The 20,143-nt window shown below is 33.6% G+C and overlaps 3 protein-coding genes across 5 annotated transcripts; 1 reads left to right on the plus strand and 2 right to left on the minus strand.

Annotated features, from left to right (window-relative positions):
- Positions 1 to 1,243: 1,243 nt before the first annotated feature.
- Positions 1,244 to 4,302, minus strand: LOC124447058. Of its 2 annotated transcripts, XM_046997960.1 has the most exons (5): positions 4,131 to 4,176; positions 3,760 to 3,862; positions 3,517 to 3,690; positions 2,560 to 2,699; positions 1,244 to 1,393 (listed from the first exon to the last, which is right to left on the minus strand). In XM_046997960.1, exons 3-5 carry the CDS (start codon positions 3,673 to 3,675, stop codon positions 1,369 to 1,371), a joined length of 324 nt encoding a protein of 107 aa, XP_046853916.1. In that variant the 5' UTR covers positions 3,676 to 3,690; positions 3,760 to 3,862; positions 4,131 to 4,176; the 3' UTR covers positions 1,244 to 1,368. The 2 variants fall into 2 exon arrangements, with proteins under 2 accessions (XP_046853916.1, XP_046853915.1); XM_046997959.1 differs by lacking the exon at positions 3,760 to 3,862 and having other exon boundaries at positions 4,131 to 4,302.
- Positions 4,303 to 8,548: 4,246 nt separating this feature from the next.
- LOC124447094 lies at positions 8,549 to 12,121 on the minus strand. The gene is made up of 4 exons (XM_046997992.1): positions 11,174 to 12,121; positions 10,266 to 10,483; positions 9,984 to 10,167; positions 8,549 to 8,788 (listed from the first exon to the last, which is right to left on the minus strand). Exons 1-4 carry the CDS (start codon positions 12,119 to 12,121, stop codon positions 8,549 to 8,551), a joined length of 1,590 nt encoding a protein of 529 aa, XP_046853948.1.
- A 1,118-nt stretch (positions 12,122 to 13,239) lies between these two features.
- LOC124446029 (serine/threonine-protein kinase Nek4-like) lies at positions 13,240 to 19,933 on the plus strand. 2 transcript variants are annotated; one of them, XM_046996820.1, is made up of 15 exons: positions 13,240 to 13,507; positions 13,685 to 13,750; positions 14,251 to 14,451; positions 14,522 to 14,599; positions 14,687 to 14,806; positions 14,930 to 15,037; positions 15,107 to 15,264; positions 15,564 to 15,930; positions 16,369 to 16,541; positions 16,714 to 16,738; positions 17,067 to 17,208; positions 17,316 to 17,383; positions 17,735 to 17,835; positions 18,791 to 18,915; positions 19,297 to 19,933. In XM_046996820.1, exons 1-15 carry the CDS (start codon positions 13,247 to 13,249, stop codon positions 19,524 to 19,526), a joined length of 2,223 nt encoding a protein of 740 aa, XP_046852776.1. In that variant the 5' UTR covers positions 13,240 to 13,246; the 3' UTR covers positions 19,527 to 19,933. The 2 variants fall into 2 exon arrangements, with proteins under 2 accessions (XP_046852776.1, XP_046852777.1); XM_046996821.1 differs by having other exon boundaries at positions 16,372 to 16,541.
- Positions 19,934 to 20,143: the final 210 nt, after the last annotated feature.

Here is a 20,143-nt window from a genome sequence, read left to right on the forward strand (position 1 = left end):
GAATATGTATCTGACTTACGTATTTTGTTTTGTGACATCATGTAACCATTGGAAACACTTCCACCATTTCCACACTGGCTCCTCCACTGCTGGAGCACCACTTGCAAGCTTTGCCTCATATGACCGTCTTTGCTGGTGAAACGTGTCACGAAGGTTAGCCCACTTTTTCTTCACATCTTCATCTTTTAAAAAGATGGAAAAGTTAACAAACATTCGACATAATACTGCGAGTATAATTCTATTAATCATTCGAATCCGGTTGAGTCACCTGAATTTTTCAGGTTCATGAGACAATTGCTTAAATTGTCCAGCAAAGTGCGAAGATCATATCTTCATTTAATTTCAAACACCGCACTGCATATAACATTCAATCATAACAAAATATTAAACACTTTTTTAAAATTTTATTTATTAAACTGCCAACTTCTGTGGTTTGCCGATGCTGAAATAGCGACAGAAAAGGGAACATTTCTTGACTCCGGTAAGTAGCACAGTATTAGTTTTACTATTTTGTTTTTAACACGATACTTGAAGAGTGTTTCTACTACTAAGTTTTAATTTAAAGTTATTTTGGTCCAGTCTTGTTTCTTCTTCACTTAATCACTCGCCAGACGTGTCGAAGCTGTCAATTTTTATCGAGTTTTGCATCCATCTTGTATCATGATCAAAGCATCAAGCTAAACACTCCTGATTTGAATTGTGTTTACCTCCCAAAAATGGGGCATATTTTGTTCATTTTTTTTGAAAAGATGAAGGGAAAGTTTACAACAGAGTTGAAAAAGTTGAAAACACAAAATGTATTTGTAAAAAATGAAACTGTACTAATCGATAGGCAGTTGTAATTTATTTTATCTAACACGGAGTCAGCCACTGAGATAAAGGTAAAATACGCCATTTAAGTTACCATAAGAAATGAAACATACTTTGAATTAATATCATAGTCTTTTACTGAAAGTTAAGATAATGACTGATGATTTTGAAACCAAGTAAAATTTTTTGGAAAGCTGTTTACACGATGATGGTATTATGAGTAAATTTTCTTTATGGAAGTTTCCTTAACAGTATCAGCTAGTGAAATTATTATCAGTGGCAATTTCATGAAAACTGTACAGGATTGGCATTTAAGAGCCATAACGTATTAGCATATGAGCACCTATAGACACGGGTAAAACTCATAAGTATTGGCTTGTATTTGTGTACTATGGTTCACCTTTTTGAATGTTAATAGATATGGCAACGACACTTCAACAAATTTAAACATTTATTAATAAAAAAGCTAGTAAATTCTTGAAGTACTTTTAACAATTGTTAGTACACCAATACAAAAAAAAATTATATAAAAGTGCAGTTTTGAAGGGACGCACACATCTATGGCTCCACGCATTTGTATGACCTAAACAAAAAAGAACAAAAATGATGTAAGTAGTCAATAAATGTATTTCTAAAATTAATCACTAACCAGCCGTTTATTTAGTCACGATATGCAAATTTTTTGTTGATAAATCATTGTGAAAACAAAAGATTTCCAAAAAATCAATAATGATGTTGCATAGTGTACTTCATAATGACAGAATATTTGCTGTATCGTATAATAACCACAAGCGCACAGCACGTTACAATCTCACAAATAAAAATGTAAATTATAACAACAAAATAACAAAACACGTTTGTGTGCTTGGTGATTACGTTTGTTCTTGAAGCCTTGTTTTTAGCCAAATAAGTCATCAGCCATTACCTATCACACTACTTTCGATGCATTGTTATCGGAAAACTTCATAAACATTAAGCTATGGTGTATAATTCCATTTTTTTAACTCGTAATCTTAGGAAACCAGGCTACAGCTAGACGCTATTAAACAAACATAGGGATGGACACACGTGAAATCTCTTAAAACTACAAAACATGTCGGCCTAGACTTAGCGTTAATTCTGAATGACACCGTGTTTCCACTTTTTTCACAACTATGCATCATCAGATGATAAAAATAATCAAAGTCCGTACATTTGTATTTTGACAAAAATTGATTCTGCTTTACTTGTTTTAATAGCGCCATTTTTCTCATTTGTGCGTTTTCCTTCAAAATCCAAGAAGGTAAACTTTTTCCTGCTCCCAAATTTTTCTCAAATTTTATGAATAAATTTGTAACTGTGCTATAGATGAAAGTCTAAATTACAAAGATACACCTAACCCAAATATGAGATTACGAGTTTCATTGTCCTGAGCAAAGCGGAGGTGATTTTGTATTAGTCATGATGTGGTGCTTCGGATTTGAGTAAAATTTAGTGAATTATATGCATAGGCGTAAGGGCTATTATTTCCTGGGGGGGGCATTAACTATTTTCACCCGATTTCTCCCGCCCCCCGTCACGTACGCGTATGATTGTATGTAATATAATTTGAAGACGACAAGTTTAAAGTAAACATGATGAAAAAAGTATTTGTACGTGACATGCACGCGTTGGTGATTTGTAATCGATCCTTTAGACTACATGGTAACAAATTGATAAAATTGAGGATGATCCCATTTTTGTAAATAAAAAATGAATTACGACACTTACGGACCACTAAAGCTTCCTACATTTACACATTTTCTCTTTTTTCCAAAGTGCGGATCACCCTCGCGACAACATTTGTCGTCGTTAGCTTCGCAGCCTGTCCCACCAAGTCTGACACAACTCCTTTTGAAAATCTCATCGTACTGTTTTATAAAAAATATATAATTAACGACGAGGAAAGTAGAACAATGCTTTAATACTGCACCGTCGCAGCATGCAAATATAATGTAAAGACCTTTCACGTTTTTCCTGTTTATGAATAGTGTCCTTCGAACTTTCCTGATGATCGTTTGCAAGTTTTTAGCAACACATTATATTATTAATTGTATCATTGTAAGATTATTGTATTTTATTTATATTTTTAACGTAAATTATACGAAAAGTTCGAAGTCTTTTGATCAGTTGATGGACATTGTTGGCAAAATTTTACTTTCTATTGCATTTCATTAAAACCGGTATATTTCCTCCTGTGGGTTCACCACTTTTTCTTGCATTTTTCACCTACACCCTATAAAAAATGAGTTAACTGAACTATTTCCTACTGTGGGTTCACCACTTTTTCTTACATTTTTCACCTACACCCTGTAAAAGACGCGTTAACTGAACTACATGCTATAAACCACAACTGGGCATTTTCTGCGTAAAACAATAAATAATTAACCAGAAATTGCTTTTTTCTAGATTTTCTATTCCTTAATGCCTAAACATCTTAGGCTATAGTATTGTCTCTTAAATTTATTGAGAAAGCAAAACTATCGCATTTTTTCACTACTTGACTTTGCAGGTTTGCTAGACGAGCTAAACGCCTTGTTTTTTCTCTTAACATGCTTCATTTCTCAAAATCAAGATTTGCAAGCAGTAGCACCACTCCTTTATTTCCGGAATAAGAAATTTACAAAAAGTAAGACAACAAAATTCATAAAACCTTTTATCAGCATTAAAAATTGACCTGACACGTACCTCACGGTTTAACCCCTTTAATGGAGGAGAGTCTTCCATTTTTTGTTTCCAGTCTTCTAAACGTGCTACACGTTCGTAAATGCTGTACCTGGGTTTTGCTGCCAACATGGTAAGCATAACAGCAAATACAAGAAGTGAAAGAAGATGGGCTGTGTTCATTTTTTGCCAGTAGTTCTAAAATATAAAATGCAATTTTCATACTAAGTTTGTAAACACAACAATATTTGCTCATTAAATAGCTACCTTTGACAATATCACCAACAAATCATGTATGCGTAAGATATCTGCCGCCTGGCTTGTGAGGCTGGGTTACTCATTGAAGCTAATTCAACTTTGTGTCATATTACTGTATAATTAACCCAAAACAACACAAACACTTATGGCAAGACCAACAAGCACCGCAGAGCAATTTTTGTATTGAGGCAGCCAATGGAAGGAGTAATACTAATTACCGACAAAAAAATTACATTTTGTTATATGAACCCTATAAATGATTATAATTCATTTGCCGACTATCAAGATAAAACATGTTTGCAAAAAGTCAACACTTAACTTCAAATGTTATAATAGCAAAACGTATGAATGAAAACTAAATACATAAAATCTTCACTTACCCACTACGCCGAATATACAAAATCTCCTGCAGTCACAGTTCTAATTGAATGTCAACAAGTTTTCACAGGCTTTTTAACCATTTTAATGTTTGCAAAACCGTGGCAAACGGTAGCCAATCACTACCCACGTTTACAAACAATTCATTCAAACCATAATGATTGAGGAAAGGCAATTAGAAAATGATCATCGATGGAAGTGCAACGTCAGCTGCTGTTTTGTTCACAACTATTCATGTATGATCTTTTGTCTGGCGAGTTAAGTGCAGTCATTTTCCAGTTCACCTGCTATTCAAACATAAATGCTTTCTTTTCTTGGTGTAGAACATTCGAAAGAAATCAAGTTTGCACTTAAACCTATTTTTTTTAATGAGCCTATCTTCACTTAAGAAAAGATTCTTGAATTGCTAAGTTATCATAAAATGGCACCATTTAATTTCTTCTCAACTGTTCAAAGTCGATGCTTAATAGGGATAAAAACGAAAAGCAGAAAATACTTGATAAATTACATAAATGACATTTTTTAATATACACCTGCTGTCGACAATCTTCTTGATCTCCCCTATATTCAGACTGGGTACCAATCTGAATACCCATCTCCCCTACAACTGGGTACCAATAATCGCTCCACAATTTTGGCCTTAAACAGAAACAGACTAAAGGTTGATTGTAAAAACTGCAAGAAAATACAAAATAAATAAAAAAATACGCTAAGAAATCAGCATTCCTGTGAAAGCCCAACATTAACAGTCGACAGGGAACGACACATGAACTCATAAGTTCAAAGCTCCTGCATCCTCCACTACGTCCATTGGCTACACAACAACCACTAGAACAATACTTTGGATAGTCCTTATTTTCTAACGTCTTAAAAACTGCAATCCTTAAAAATAACGCGGCGATGAAGCCTGATTTTCGCTTTCAGCATAAGCATAAGGACAAGCAAATACAAAAGAAAACACAAAAGAATGCCATGTAACGTCTAACACAAGCATCAACATAAGCGTGAGCACAGCAACTTGATCTATGCATAAGCGTAAGGCAGTAGTGTCAGGTGAAACCAAAGCAAGCTAAAGAGAAAATCCCTTTTGTTTTGTATTCTCCAACATATATAGAGAATATACTTGCTCATGCTATGGATTTGTAATGTGCAGTAACTGTATTGGTATGTGTTATTGTATTCAATTGCGCTTACGTCTCCTTGGTGATGAACTCAGTGGCGAATTGGTCTTCCCAAATCACTGCTAAATGCTGGTCACAAACATATAAATATTTGTTGATCGTAAATAGACTCGTTTGCACTAATGTAACTATTCTTCACTCGAATAGAAATACTATGGTAAACTGGAAGTATTATGAATTGATTTTCCAACTGGCCTGGGGTCGACCAATTTGAATGCGATGAAAAGCAGAAAGCAGAGTTTAGGTAGTGAAGCATTTATCAAAGCTTTTTGCTTTTTTTAGAATGAAACAAAACAAGGACAATCATTGGTTTGGACTGTGTATGTCTGTGTGTTTAAGCAGTAATCTATTATACTTTACTAATTTCTATTCAAAGACAATCCCTCTTTACATTCAGTCTGCCTATAGCTAGATATGTTAACTAGATCATCAACTACGCATAAGCATGCAAGTTTCTGACATTCTCACCTTCTAAAACATTTAGTTGAAAACAAGTTTTTTCTAAATTTTACTCTTATGAACACATTTTGCAAAGTGTGATGAATTGGACAAAAACTAAACTACATAGGTCTGAATGAGAATACGGACATATACAATGTTGTGCAAAAGAGCACAAAACATAGTGGGATACATAAATCTTTGTATACATCTAAATGCACTGAAGCCATCTTGATTATTTTAATTACTTGTCTGACAACGAAACGTTACTTTGAAAAAAATTATCATTTCTTACTCAATGGCTATACTTGGAATGTTATATTGGGCAATTGTTTTTTAACAAAAATGATTCTTCATACCATAATATGGCACCAATAAATTGACACCCAGTCTTGTCAAAGTAGACCGATTTCAATGGAATGAAAACATAAAAGACAATGCACGACAAACGATTAATTTAAGGTGTTGATTATTGGCGTCAATCCTACGTTGATTGTGGGAGGGTGACCACATTCATATATTGTGCAATGCAATTTCACTTTTACTTTCAAAAGAAATCAGCCTGGCATAAAAATACCAAAAATACCACCCACTTAACGTTGGATTGACGTTTATGTTCTTCTTTACTTGAATAATTGTATTGTTTGAAATTTAAACGTTTTTGTGGCTTGTAAAAGTCAATTCAGTAAAGATTGCTTCTAATTTTTGATAAAGAGCCAACCATGCTCTAAACAGTCATTGCCTACGGCTCAACCAAAAAAACGTTGATGCACACCTTTCTTATGGCCTTAGTATAATTGTGAAATTATTTTGCTGCATTATCTATCAGCATTTTGTATCTTCAGCAATTAGAGTGGTTTAAAACGAAGATGTTGTATCTAATGGTTCTACATCTAAAGTTAGTCCAGTTAAAAGTTCGTTTGTTATTTTTGACACAAAAATTTCAAATACAACTGATTACATATATACCTATTCATAACGGTTTGCGACTATCTGCACGAAAAACGAAGAGCAAAGATTTTGAACTTTGGCATAACATATTCCATCAACATTTGTTCTTCATTACTATAGCATTTGTCGTCAAAGTTTATTGCACCAATTTGAGCTGTTTCATTTCATCTTTAGTTAATGAACGTTTATATTTGTCAGCCAATGATAACCATCTCATTGCAAAAGTTATAACTTTAATTAAGTAGCTATACACTCGCTCTTACAGAAACTATATGAAACTATATGCCTTGCGTTTTTCACACATTAAATTACTCTTCCTTGAATCATAAAATTATCATAAAATAGCATCATTTTATTAATATCCCAACTGGTCAAAGTCGACCGATTTGAATAAGATAAAGAGAGAAGATAATACGTGCGTGCATGAGTGAACATTTAACGAAGCTTTTTGTTTGGTTGAATGTTTGTATCGGATCATTAATCTCAGCATGAGAGTGAAAACGACTTAATGTGTTGTATATCAACATTTTGTACCTCCCAAAACATTCTAAGGTTCGTCAAATGATCATATTGTTTAAGCATGAATAACACCAAAGTGTTAAAGATGACTAGATTAAACATGTTACCATCCATAAATGTTTGATCATCTGCATATGAACAGAAAGAATCGACATTTTAGTAAACTGTTGGACCAATTCCATTAGCTACGAACTCCATTTTTCTGCTATTTCATTATATTTATAAGTTACTGTCCATCTTTTTGTAGGAGTTAAATACTTAAATTACTGCAAGATATCTTTATATCAGTTTAGCTGCATGTGTATACCGGCATAAGGTCTGTTTACATGATCTCGGCTAGCCGGGATTCAGTGAGGCGTGAAAGGATTTTGAGCTGGTATTATTGAATTGATTGCCCAAATGATCAAAGTCATCGATGATAAACTAATATTTTTGTCGTTTTAATAGCAAAGATTGGTTCCACTTTCTTTCAAATCAGCAAACATCGACAATTTTTTGACAATCACTATTTCAAAATCTCTCTGATGTAAACAGTTACTGCTTCTGGCTACCTTCAAAGAATTCTTTATGCAGAACATCACTTGTAGATAACATAAGTTGATGTTCACATTGACTAAATATATCTTTGACGTTGTCTTTTTCTGCATTTTAGATTCGCTCTTTCCGACAGTTATGGATACTATTTTTTGTATTATAAACACTTTCATTTTTAAAACATAATAAACGTAAGAAGAAAAAGAATGATAGCATAATGCTTTGACCAACAACTACAAACAATAACGACCTTATCTAACAACATTTGAGAAATTAACCTTCCACTCCTCTTCCTTGTAAACAAGTCCATTCAAAAGCAGAGAGCCTTATACGCTACAAGTCCCGGGCTTGTGACCGGCATAGCAGAGTTAAAAGGTGAAAGGTTTATCATAGATTAAGGCTCATATCATAGATTTGAACCTTATATCATAGGTATATCATAGATTTGTAGCGTATAAGGCTCTCTGCTTTTGAATAGACTTTTCTCGTTTATAAGGAAAAGGAGTGGAAGGTTAATTTCTCAAATGTTGTTAGATAAGGTCGTTATTGTTTGTAGTTGTTGGTTAAAGCATTATGATATCATCTTTTTGTTTAATAACATTCCGACTATTTAACCTTGTGATTAAACGTAAGAAGATTGTAAAAATAAGTTAAACGATGTTCGTTGGCAATTGGCATTTATTACATTATGTGTTGTATAAAAACATAAAATTGAGTTCCTTAAGTGCGCAAGATGAATACAATGTGGAATGACAACTATTCTGATTTGCGTAATCGGTAGTTGACTACCAAAACGTCTATACTGTTTCATCTTCGTCGCAACTGAACGCTGAATTTTTTATTAGCTCATTGCATCTTGAGATTTTGGAAGGACGAATATCATTACTTCGTGTAAGATGAAATATAAGGTCGGAAAACGTTTTGGGATTGGGGAGCATATTACTTACATCATTGAAGTTAGTCATAGCACTTCTAGGTCGCAAATTATACACACGTGATTTATTTTGAATATTTGAGTCGTTATTGTTGCTGGAAATCTACAAAAAAGAAAGCAAAATGTTTTTAGTTTCAGTGGTGTGTTGGGAACATCTGAGGTTGTCATTAATGAAAATGCGCCCTAGTTATCAAAATTAGAAGACGAGAACAGAAGGCCGAGCCGAGCGCGGTAGGGGGGTCCAGGAGATGCTTTCCAGGGAAATTTCCAAATTTAGAAGCTCTGAAGTACTCTTTCCTGGATTTGGGTGAAAGATTTGACATAAATGATAAATGTATTGATGAAGAGATGGCGTTATAACACATCATAATTTAAATTTGGGTTGATTTAATTCGTTAATTTTATTCAAAAGCCATCATTAGAGAATATATATAATATATTAATCCTAACACGGTTTTATATGCACATGAAAAACATGTGACTTGGACGCGATTTGAGAGGTGTTAGTTCAAATCTCGTACAAGTCCCATGTTTTTCATGTGCATATAAAACCGTGTTAAGATTAATATATCATAGTAATTCGTTAAATAAGTAGGGTATTGACTTTACTATAAATCTATATTTCATAACAATTTCGTAGAAGAATAAAATCCCTCGTGCGGTATCTTTGCAAAATATAATATATTTATACTTAGTCCCTATCTCAATAAAATAAAACATGCACAGTGGTTTAAAACATGCACAGTTAACTTTGAAATTCTTAACTGAACGTTCATTAATTTGACAATGTATATCACGTGTTGTGCCCATATTAATCAAAGTGTGCTTGTGTAGCGTGTTTTCGAATGTTACTTGAACGTTCAAATATCACAATCGTTTTTTTTCAATAACAATCAGCAGTTTTATACAAGGGCCTTGGTAACTCTGACGAGTGACTTCAAAAATTTGTAGTAATCTGCTCCATATCCGAAGACATTAAACTAGTGATCAGAATAATATGCGCCTATTGATAAATGCATATCTTCTCACAACTCGTTAACAGAAATAGAAATCACTGCATTATTTTAAATGCATTTTCCTAACCAATTTAAAAAATCGGCACCAATATTGATTTCTAGAACCCCCCAAAAATTGACAGCTGGTGGGCATGCTTACCGCCCCCCGCCCCTACCAGTTTAAGACAAAAATTCAATAACATCTGTGTGGATAACGAACGCCTACATGCAATGATATTATGTGATTACAAATGACAAAAAAATATGAGAATGCAATCATTTCAAACAAAATGAGAAAATTACCGAGGTGTTTTCATCCACTAAGATCGCATCGAACATAAATGTGGGATCTTCAGAATCAGATGCACTATCTTCACTGTCTGAGGTGCAGTCGTCAGTGTATGTTTCTTCTTCAGACATGTAAGATTCGTTTGGTAATTGTAATGAAAAATCTGGATAATCTATAGCAGAATATTTCACCACGCTGCTAAAAGAATAAAGCATTGAAATTAAAGACAGTGTTCATTTTTTTAAAATAGATATTACTGACTTTTATGTGGTATGGATTTTCTCAGTGTAAACTACCTTTTGGTTACACCGAATTTATCAATGCCATTCGTTAGACTTTTTCCAATTTCCATTCCTTTGTTCTTCATTTTATTCAATTCGGTTTGAATATCTCTCAGCATAATGTAATTTACTTGTGCATAATCGCAGTAATTAGTTGCAAAATAAACCAAAATAAGAAAGCATTCGAAAACGAATATCTTCCTTAATATCCAAAGATAACCATGAATTGCTTCCTAAATATAATAATATTTCCGGTGAAATTCAAGAATAAAAAAGGTGCCCGTGCAATTGAACTCAGTCACGTGTTTTTCTGTAGTCTCATTTAAAATTCATGTACCATACGTTGAGCCAGGCTTAATCAAAGGTCTTTATTACTTTATAGCATATTACAAAACATCAGTTGCAATCACGACCACGAGTCCGTATATTTCAAATGTGCCCTCCCCCACTTAAAACATTTTGGTTACAACCTTCGTTTAGTGACAGAAGTTGACTTAACAATTTTAAAACAATGAAAATTATAGAGGTGTCGCTCTAAAAGTTGTAATATAAGACTGTAACACAATACATCATGACTAGTCACTGCCACACTGATACCGAGACTTTTATATACAAGACACGGTCTGTAATACAAAATCTTTTGTAAAGACTTTGTTTCAGAAATGAAGTTAAATGTTCCGTTAAAGTCTCCAAGAACGTGCTATTCTGAGTCTGACTATGTTTCGTGGGACATAACCTGCTATGTATACTTCACAAGATTATCATTATCCATTTCATTACATTATTAGTCATTATTCATTTCTTTTTTTCAGAAATCTGTTGTGTTCACAGTAAGCGAATATCGAAAAATTAAGGCATAGCAGGACTAAATAAGTAGAGTGGCTACGCTAGTGGTATCGTCAATATTTTTCTATGCAACTTACCGCGGTAGTACCAGACTCCTGTGATTCTTTATCCGTTAAATTCCAACGAATAATCAATCTTTCGAAAACTATATGCATCGAAAGGGCTCCAAAGAGCCACAATCTCGCAGCAGATGTTCGTGGGGCACTTGTGATAATGTAGCAAGCTAAAATTGACACCAAATAGAAACCTAGAGAATGCAAAGTCATGAACTCCCCTAGAAGCATCGACTGTAGCTTGGTTATTCTATCAACACCTTTAAAAAGGCTGTCAAAAGTTTCCATTAATAAAGCTTTCTGCTGGGTGGTTGCCGTTTTCATATCATGAAAAGCCTCCTTTGCACTATCTGCAGACTTTTTCAAAGCGTTCTTCAGATACACTTCATTCTTAAGCATTTCCTGTTGATTTTCTAATGAGCTTTTTTGTCCTTTCAACACTTGACGTTGATTATTCAACGAATCTTCTAATTGACTGGCAACCTCTTTAGAAGTGCTTGATAGTTTACGTATTGTATTTTGCGTTTTTTGTTGCCAAACTTTACTTTGTAGATAAAAGCAAATATCGTAGGTATGAGTGTAAAACTCGGTGTACGTGTTAAAGGCTAAAACACTTTTAGCCATTTCGACGGTACATTCTTGTATCGAATCCTCTTCACTACATGGATAAGTCATAAGACCGGACTTCTCAAAATGGCAGTTTGAAAATGCAACCGCTAGTCGACTCTGTTCGATGTCTGTCAGTTGTTTGCAGCTTTCTTGAAGTCTTGATATTGCGTCCTCCCAACATTGGCCATGTATTGCTCGCGAGCGAAGTTTTTGAAATTCTTGTTCGCCATTTTGTAATCGTTGTTGATTTAGCATCAAATCCACATTGTTTGCATTCGCACATTGAATGACAAACATTTCTTGAATTAGAAACACAGTTATCATAATGAAAAAAACTTGTTGACGCAGCTTTGGAAACGCCATAACAAATCAATTGCAATGCTGATATAGGACACAAATAGTTTTCCTAACAGTATTTCTCAGCGGTATGAATGAAATGGCTATTATCCTTTAGTTGATCCTTCTCTAGCTATTTGAAAAATCATGCCTTTGTTTTCCCACGAGAGTCATTTGCGCGCCCACGCTCATTCATTCAGCTAATATTATAAACTATAAAGGTGTCTCGAATCTCAATAGATGATGATACTATACAAATGTTAACTATTTGAATTCAAAGCCAAACGATAATAGTCAACTACTAACTACTTGGAGCAAAACATGAAAGCTGTGTGAAAAATAAGCTATTGCAAAGATAGAACAATCAGCGAACGGGACCAAACTCCCGTAAAATTTTAGAAGATTAAATCGTCATACACCCATCCAACATTATAAGAACACATACATATAGCTCAGTACCACAATGTAACATAATGGTATCTTTGTTATAATTTTAAGTTTTCTAATTGTCTGATAGAAATACGTTAAAAAATTTCTTTAAAATTTATACTAGCAAAAATTTAAATAGTAAATGATGAAAGTAAGAGACCTAAACCATGTTTTGATAACGACCAACTTAATTTCTATAAAACATTATTGCAAAAAATTCACCCAAGTGAAATCTTCGTTTTACAATTTCTAGTCTTACCTACTTTGTACTTTTGGCGATTCAATAAGTTCGTCATTATTTATTTTTGACTTTTTCGGCTGTCAAAAAAATTATGCTGTCAAAAATTCCTTTGTTTTTCGAAATACCTACATATAGAAACTCGTAAAGTTGAATTTCGTAAATTATCGTTTGTATTAGCCTGGCCATTTCATTCATTTTTCTATGATATAAAAAGATAAACATTAAACAAGAAAAAAGGAGAAACAAGACTTGTTCACGGGAATTGCAAGATTGACAAACATCTCAGCATCTTCCATTGAACTGTAATAACAACAGTATTGTTGTGAACATATTATCACTTGAACAGATTACAGTTCACTGGCATCTTCCAATACCCTCACCCCCGGTTTCCTGTTGTCAATAGTAACCGTGCGCGTGCTTTTGAATTCCAAATTGAAATTTAAGACCAAAATGACTCAAATGACAATCCAGAATATCTTCGTATGCGACAACTGCATTCACAAGCATCGTACTTTTTGTATGGGTTTCCGATTAAAATAAATATTCTCTTGAATGGAATTGACTTAAATGAATTTTCCGTAACATTTTATTCAAACTCGACCATAACGAATATAGAACAAACTTATGAATATAGAACAGATGTTTGTACAATGCCATTGCGAGACTATATTACTGGCGCATTGATTGGTAAAGGAACCTATGGTGAAGTATCTTTAGCTAAACATAAGAAAGATAGAAAGCAGGTATGCTCCTGAATTACTGCACACTTTGTAGGTTTCTTGTTGTGTACTCGTGTTACACTGTAACATAGAATTCTACTTCTTATTCTACTGATTTTCATATGTAGTGAAAATTGTTGTTTTATATGGCATGCAAAAATTTGAAAAAAAGCTCATACTCTTCTCATTTATTGACTGCAGTATGTCATAAAGCGTATTGATATTCACAATGCTTCTAAACGGGAACAAAAGGGAGCAGAACAAGAGGTAATTAAATATGTTCCAACAACAGACCTTTGCCTTTAATAGTGATTTAACTCTTTGCGTAAAACATTTAGAGAGTATAAGTTTTAGCTTTTCTTAAGTTTTCATTTCTTTTTGTTGTTAGACAGTAATTGATTTTCCATGTACTTTTCCAAGTCTCCTGTTATATAGCTTACATTATTTCAATCCAAAAAATACACGAAAAAGTAGATTGACAAAAAATACATCCTTACTGTTCAAGTTTCTATTATTTTTTTGACCAGGTTATTGTTAATCTCAATTTTCACACTGTTGTTTCACATTTTGTTTCTTTAAACAGATCTACAAACATTCAAAGCTTTTTGATGCTTTGATATATTTGATGTTATAGTTGCCTGAATTATGTATTTTTATGTTACGTATCAAATATACCGAATACATACATAGTTTTGACTTCTTTTAGCTGTGAATCTATAATAAAAATAATAAAATATAACTGTCCAATTCTATTGTTATCAATATAGGCTAACCTGCTTTCAGAAGTCAGACATCCTAATATTGTCTCCTACAAAGAATCATTTCAAGGAGAAGATGGATTTCTTTACATTGTCATGGCATTCTGCGAAGGTGGGGATATGTACTCCAGATTAAAAGCTCAAAAGGGAATATATTTGGAGGAGAGACAGATTGTAGAATGGTTTGTGCAGATTGCTATGGCTTTGCAGGTAATCTTTTGTTTGCATTAGTGCAAACAGCTTAATACTTTGATTTTTAAAAAAATTCATGCATTTTTAGTATTTACACGATAAGCGTATTCTCCATCGTGATCTGAAAACACAAAACATATTTTTGACAAAAAGCAAAATAATCAAGGTTGGTAAATCATTCATTTACAACAACATTACTTTAGTTTTAAATGGTCAATGATGAGTAAAAAATTGATATTTTTTTGCAAAAAAGGTGGGTGATCTTGGTATAGCTCGAGTATTGGAAAATGCAACAGATTTGGCAACTACCTTAGTTGGTACACCGTACTACATGTCTCCAGAGTTATTTACTAACAAACCGTATGGTTATAAGGTACACATTTTTTATATATGTAAAGTTGCATGTTCTGTTTCTTTTTCGCAAACAAGCTTGACCAGTAAATTTTTTCTGTTTTGATTCATTTAACTGAACTGCAATGATTTTTGCACACTCTAGTCTGATGTTTGGGCATTAGGATGTTGTCTGTATGAAATGTGCACATTGAAGCATGCTTTCAACGCTAAAGATATGAACTCTCTGGTTTATAAAATCCTTAGAGGAAAGGTATGAGTTTTATTGGTGAAAAAAACAAGCATTCATGCAGCATTTTTTGAGATCATATCCCTTCTGCAGCTTCCTGCCATGCCAACAACTTACAGTGATGATCTATGTGACATTATACGTTCAATGTTATCTCAAGATCCAGACAAACGACCAAGTGTAGCAAGGCTTTTACGTCATTCGTTTATAAAGAAGCAGATTGCTTTATTCCTTGAAGGAACCAAAAATAGGTAATTTATATAGACTTTAGGGAATGCTCGGTTGTTTGTCTCCAATTTGAAGTTTTGAAATTTGCTCTCGGATCACTTTGCAACAAACTTCTGCAGCTTCGTTGGTCAATACATCCGTCCCCTCCAATAGAGAAAAGTTCTGCGGCCCTAGACTTATTGTTTTATCCATCTTAATCATCTGTTTCAGGTGGATAGTAAGATAGCATGTTACATATATTCACATTTTGATATTTGTGCGAGATGTTTTTATGATTCGTTAAAAGTATATGTAGCTACTTTCATGTTAAAATTAAAATTAGACAAAAGAAGAACATGAAAGCAAAGGACAGTCCGACTCAAAGAAAGACCGACGCTTCGGAATCTGGAAAAGCGTCTGATTCCGGTTATAGCTCGCTCAGAGAAGCAAAATCAGCTGATCCTTTACGACGTAAGACATCCAATGAAAAGAGATCGGAAAATGACGATCGTGTTATGAGTCCAAATAAACAAGCATTAAAAAACGAAGGAACGACTGGAGATGACTTGCAATCTGCAAATGAACCAATCAAAAACTTCGCTGAACGTAAATCGAAGGACAATGTTGCAGACATAAAAAACGAAAGAAAATCTCGAAGTACTCACAAAGACGAAAAAATAAACAAAGAGGAAGGATCAGGGGAAAAACAGGTAAGTCTAAGAGAAACATTCTCTAGAAAATAGACGAGCAAGTCATTTTTTCTGTGATTTGTGTGTTGCCATTATGTATGACCATCATTACCATGACTTCATAATCCAGAAAAATATTTGCTGTATAGACACGCGAAACTGTTAATATACCAGCATGTAGCATTGCATGAAAATGTACTTCATAATCTATCTACATATAGACACACGAAACTGTTAATATACTAGCATCTTTCATTGCATGGAAATGTACTTCATAACCTATCTACGAATAGACACGCAAAACTGTTAATAAACTAGCATGTATCATTGCATGAAAATGCACTTCATAACCTAGCTACGTATTAGGTAAAGTTATTTTCATTTTGCTATTGATATTTAATAATAAATTAATTTTGTCGTAGCAAAACTGCAACGTTATTTTTTTCTATTTATCATAAGCAGCAAATCTTGAGATCTCGACCTCTTCCACCAAAACCTCACCATCGTGGCAGTGAAAAATCAAGTAATATCCAAGACAACATAGTTTCCCGGGAAAGAAGACGATTTAAAGTCTCGAAACAAATCAAAAACCAAAACAGGTTTCCCGAATCTTCAGAAAGATCAGACGAAAGGTGAGTGTTCATGTCCTGTTATCACGAATTTTTTTACATTTAGCTAAAACATGATGAATTAGTGAACGAAATAGATGGGGTAAATAGAACATGCTCTTTTTTGTTTGTATAAACTTAGTATGACATCGAAGAAGGGCATCTTGATATTTCATGATTTTTCCTTTACCTTTAGGGATTCCGTTGGATTAGAACCGAAGGTAAAACCTATTTTATCATCACGCCATATGTCATTTGTCACGTTTTTATGACAAATCCACATTATTAAAGATTGTATCATTCACTCTACGTCTTCATGCAATATTTGACTATGGACACTATGGAGAGTAATATTTCATTGACTTTTGGATTTTCTGAATGTAATTCATTACGTATGCTTCAAGTACAAAACTTTATCTGAAACATTTCAAATTTTCAAAATTTTGTGTGGAAGAACAAAAGTTTGACAGTATGGACTCGTTGCTTTGAATATTACGAATTAGAAATGGTTTTTGAGATGGTTGATTCAAATGTATTCTTTTCCTTTAGGTTTCAATTGGACAACCGATATCAGCACGGGAACGTCGTCGACAGAGAGAACGAGAGAGCATGAGAAATACACCTTCTGTTTTCCCGTCTAGTTTGAGCGTTGAAAAATTATCTATTTCATCTTCACCATGTGAGAAGAAAGGTTTGTCGCCAAATTAGAAAAATACCCCCCTTCCACCTTAAAGTTTTTAAAAACTTCACGTCCGGCATACCTGTACTATTCATAGCATCATTTCGTTTTGATTATAGCTACGGTTTCATCAGGGGGCTCAGACGTCACTGATGGTCCTTCCCAAAGAGCAATTGTATCAGATGAGGTATAACCTATGATACTTTCTAATGATTTTGCAAATCAAACCCTTTCTTTCAAAACATTCACGATAAACATATTTGGTAGACATAAACACACAGTTTGTATCTGGTTATACATCTTTCCTTCTTTATGCTTACTTTAGAAAAACACTAGTAATTGAGTAATTAGAGAATATGAAGTCGTTTACTGGCTGGCAACAAACATAAGCTTAATTCAACCTAATTTGTCTATTCGGCTCAATGATTTATGGAAATCTAGGAATTTCGTAGCAATTTTTACTGACAAATTAGGCAATTCGTTAAGACTTTGTTGGTGGCTACTGTGTACGTATAATGCCGATGATTTCTTTCCATAGTTCGAATTCAGCAAAGTAGTTGAAAATGAGTCGAGTGGTGATACAGACACAGAAGAAAACAGAGTAGACGATGTTGCTCATGAAATGCGAAATAAGCGAAGGTTATTTGTTTGAATAAATTTTTACATAAAACAATGTCCTGAAAAAGTTTGAACGCAGATTCCACCATATGGGGAGCCTTTCTCATCATAAAAAATGCATTCTTATCTTATGATGAATCCCATATTATATCATGATTAAAACATCATATCTTGTGATTTATCCATATGATCTCATGATAAACTCCATGATATCATATGAAAAATGCATATTACCTCATGATAAACACCATCATATTTTATGATAAATTCATATTATCTCATGATAAACACCATCATATTTTATGATGAATAAATATTATCTCATGACAAACACCATCATATTTTATGATAATTTTTTATTATCGCGTGACAAACACCATCATATCTCATGATAAATCAATATTATCTCATGATAAACACCATCATATTTTATGATAAATTCATACTATCTCATGACAAACACCATCATATTTTATGATTATTTGTTATCATCGCGTGACAAACACCATCATATCTCATGATAAATCAATATTATCTCATGATAAACACCATCATATCCGTCTCATGATAAATTTTTCGTGCATATACGAGTCAAAAGATAGTCTGGTGTTCTGTTCGATGTGTCAACACTCAGTGTTAAACGTTTTCTCCTGATTTAGACTGGCCTTTGACCTGATTTATATTAATATAGTGAAAAAAAACCTATTTGTTTATTAATGTCCTTCACGTTACACCTCAGTGCTGGGAATTGGAATTTATAAAAAGCAAACTTGATCTTTTGTTGACAATCTACCAGTTTATTTATCCCAGGTCATAAACTTTTACTTTCTTTCTTCATCTATTCATCAAGTAGAGTGCAGTAGATTCAGAAATGCATTTAGTTTACATTGAAAAACTTTATCGCCTGTGTAATACGCTCATGTTTTCAATTTCAATAAATGTGCAAATACTGACATAAACTACTGCTCCTTTGTAGGACGAAAGAGAGTAGCGATGTTAACTCGTTGATATCTGCTCTCGACACGACTTTAAAACTATCTGATGAACGGGATTCTCCAGAATTGGATGAAGAAATACGAGACAATACGAATGATATTGGCGGTGAGTTTACAAAACGCAACTTTAATCTGGGTTGAATTGTTTATACACTCATTAACTTGTACGGTTAAATATACTTTGAATACTGCGATGTTGTCTCTGAATTTCTATTCATTTGTTCATTGCTTAACTTTTGGGATAAAATTGATCATAATTTATGAGAAATACGATGAAGAGAATAAACACCGAAAAAATATTTCACGAAATTTGATCTAAGCACTGGAAGGGTTCAATTTACCGTAAAATTCCACAAATTCAAGGCTAAACCCATTGGCATCTTCACTTTATAACGACTTTAAAACTTTGCAATTTGTACAGGTTTTTTGAGTGTGTCAACATTGCTTGGAACTATATCTGCACGTTTTAAAATATTTTTTTTCGCAGATGAATCTGTTTCCACTGGACGTCTTCGAGATCGCATAGAATTTTTACGACGAGATTGCATTGACGGATTGGGAGAAAAATGTTTTGTCGAGGCATGCAACATCATTGATAATAACAGCGAGGATAAAGTTCAACGTCTTCTTATTGAACTTATGGGAAGAAATAAATTCGAAAAATATGCCGGGAAAATATGGCAACTGAAGTTTTGTGAAACTTTTAAACGTAGTTAGCACTTAGCAAGATCAATTTGTCTTTAGCAAGTGGTAACTGCATCTATAATTGAAATTATGATATTTATTATACTCCCTGGAACAGGATATTTCCATTTCGTCTGCCCTAACTGCAAACATGATCTTCTGCGTTTCAAAATTACAACATATATTTCATTACAGTCATGTTTGCAAAATGCAGCAAGATAATTTAGGATTTTTCTCATCAACTGGAATAATTACTGATGAGCTTTGGACACGTTGTAACGAGTTATAGCTGTTATTTGGATTATTTGCTTTTTTGAAGTATGTTTAAACATAAAACGTATGCTATGCTGTACAAGTAATAAAAAAGATGATAGGAAAAATATGTAACGTCGAGTAATCGCAGGTATTTAAATAAATTCAAACATGAAAATCAAACAAAATCAAATTGTCATGAGAGCTTCAAAAAATTGTTTCGAATGTTACGTTCTCAATCGAAACCGAGAAAACGACTGACTGTTTATTTCGTCTGTGACAATCCTTCAACTGCAAGAACGGCTTGTTTCAATAACAAGTCACACTTGACCCTGAAGATGACTACTGCTAAGGTTGTCGAAACGTCAGTCAACATCAACACCAACAGGACTCTACTG

This window comes from Xenia sp. Carnegie-2017, unplaced genomic scaffold (assembly GCF_021976095.1).
Source record: "Xenia sp. Carnegie-2017 unplaced genomic scaffold, XeniaSp_v1 HiC_scaffold_22, whole genome shotgun sequence".
Taxonomy (NCBI): Eukaryota; Metazoa; Cnidaria; class Anthozoa; order Malacalcyonacea; family Xeniidae; genus Xenia; species Xenia sp. Carnegie-2017.

Excerpts from the sequence above, each read along its gene's own strand:
- LOC124447058 (XM_046997959.1), bottom strand. The coding sequence starts at position 3,675 with ATGAACACAGCCCATCTTCTTTCACTTCTTGTATTTGCTGTTATGCTT. Across the intron at positions 2,700-3,516 it reads TAAAGGGGTTAAACCGTGAG|TACGATGAGATTTTCAAAAG; the intron begins GTACGTGTCAGG and ends TTTATAAAACAG. Across the intron at positions 1,394-2,559 it reads GTAGGAAGCTTTAGTGGTCC|GTCATACAAATGCGTGGAGC; the intron begins GTAAGTGTCGTA and ends TTTTTTGTTTAG.
- LOC124447094 (XM_046997992.1), bottom strand. The coding sequence starts at position 12,121 with ATGGCGTTTCCAAAGCTGCGTCAACAAGTTTTTTTCATTATGATAACT. Across the intron at positions 10,168-10,265 it reads AAATTCGGTGTAACCAAAAG|CAGCGTGGTGAAATATTCTG; the intron begins GTAGTTTACACT and ends TTATTCTTTTAG. Across the intron at positions 8,789-9,983 it reads TAGTGGATGAAAACACCTCG|ATTTCCAGCAACAATAACGA; the intron begins GTAATTTTCTCA and ends TCTTTTTTGTAG.
- LOC124446029 (XM_046996820.1), top strand. The coding sequence starts at position 13,247 with ATGCGACAACTGCATTCACAAGCATCGTACTTTTTGTATGGGTTTCCG. Across the intron at positions 13,751-14,250 it reads AAAAGGGAGCAGAACAAGAG|GCTAACCTGCTTTCAGAAGT; the intron begins GTAATTAAATAT and ends TTATCAATATAG. Across the intron at positions 15,038-15,106 it reads ATAAAATCCTTAGAGGAAAG|CTTCCTGCCATGCCAACAAC; the intron begins GTATGAGTTTTA and ends TCCCTTCTGCAG.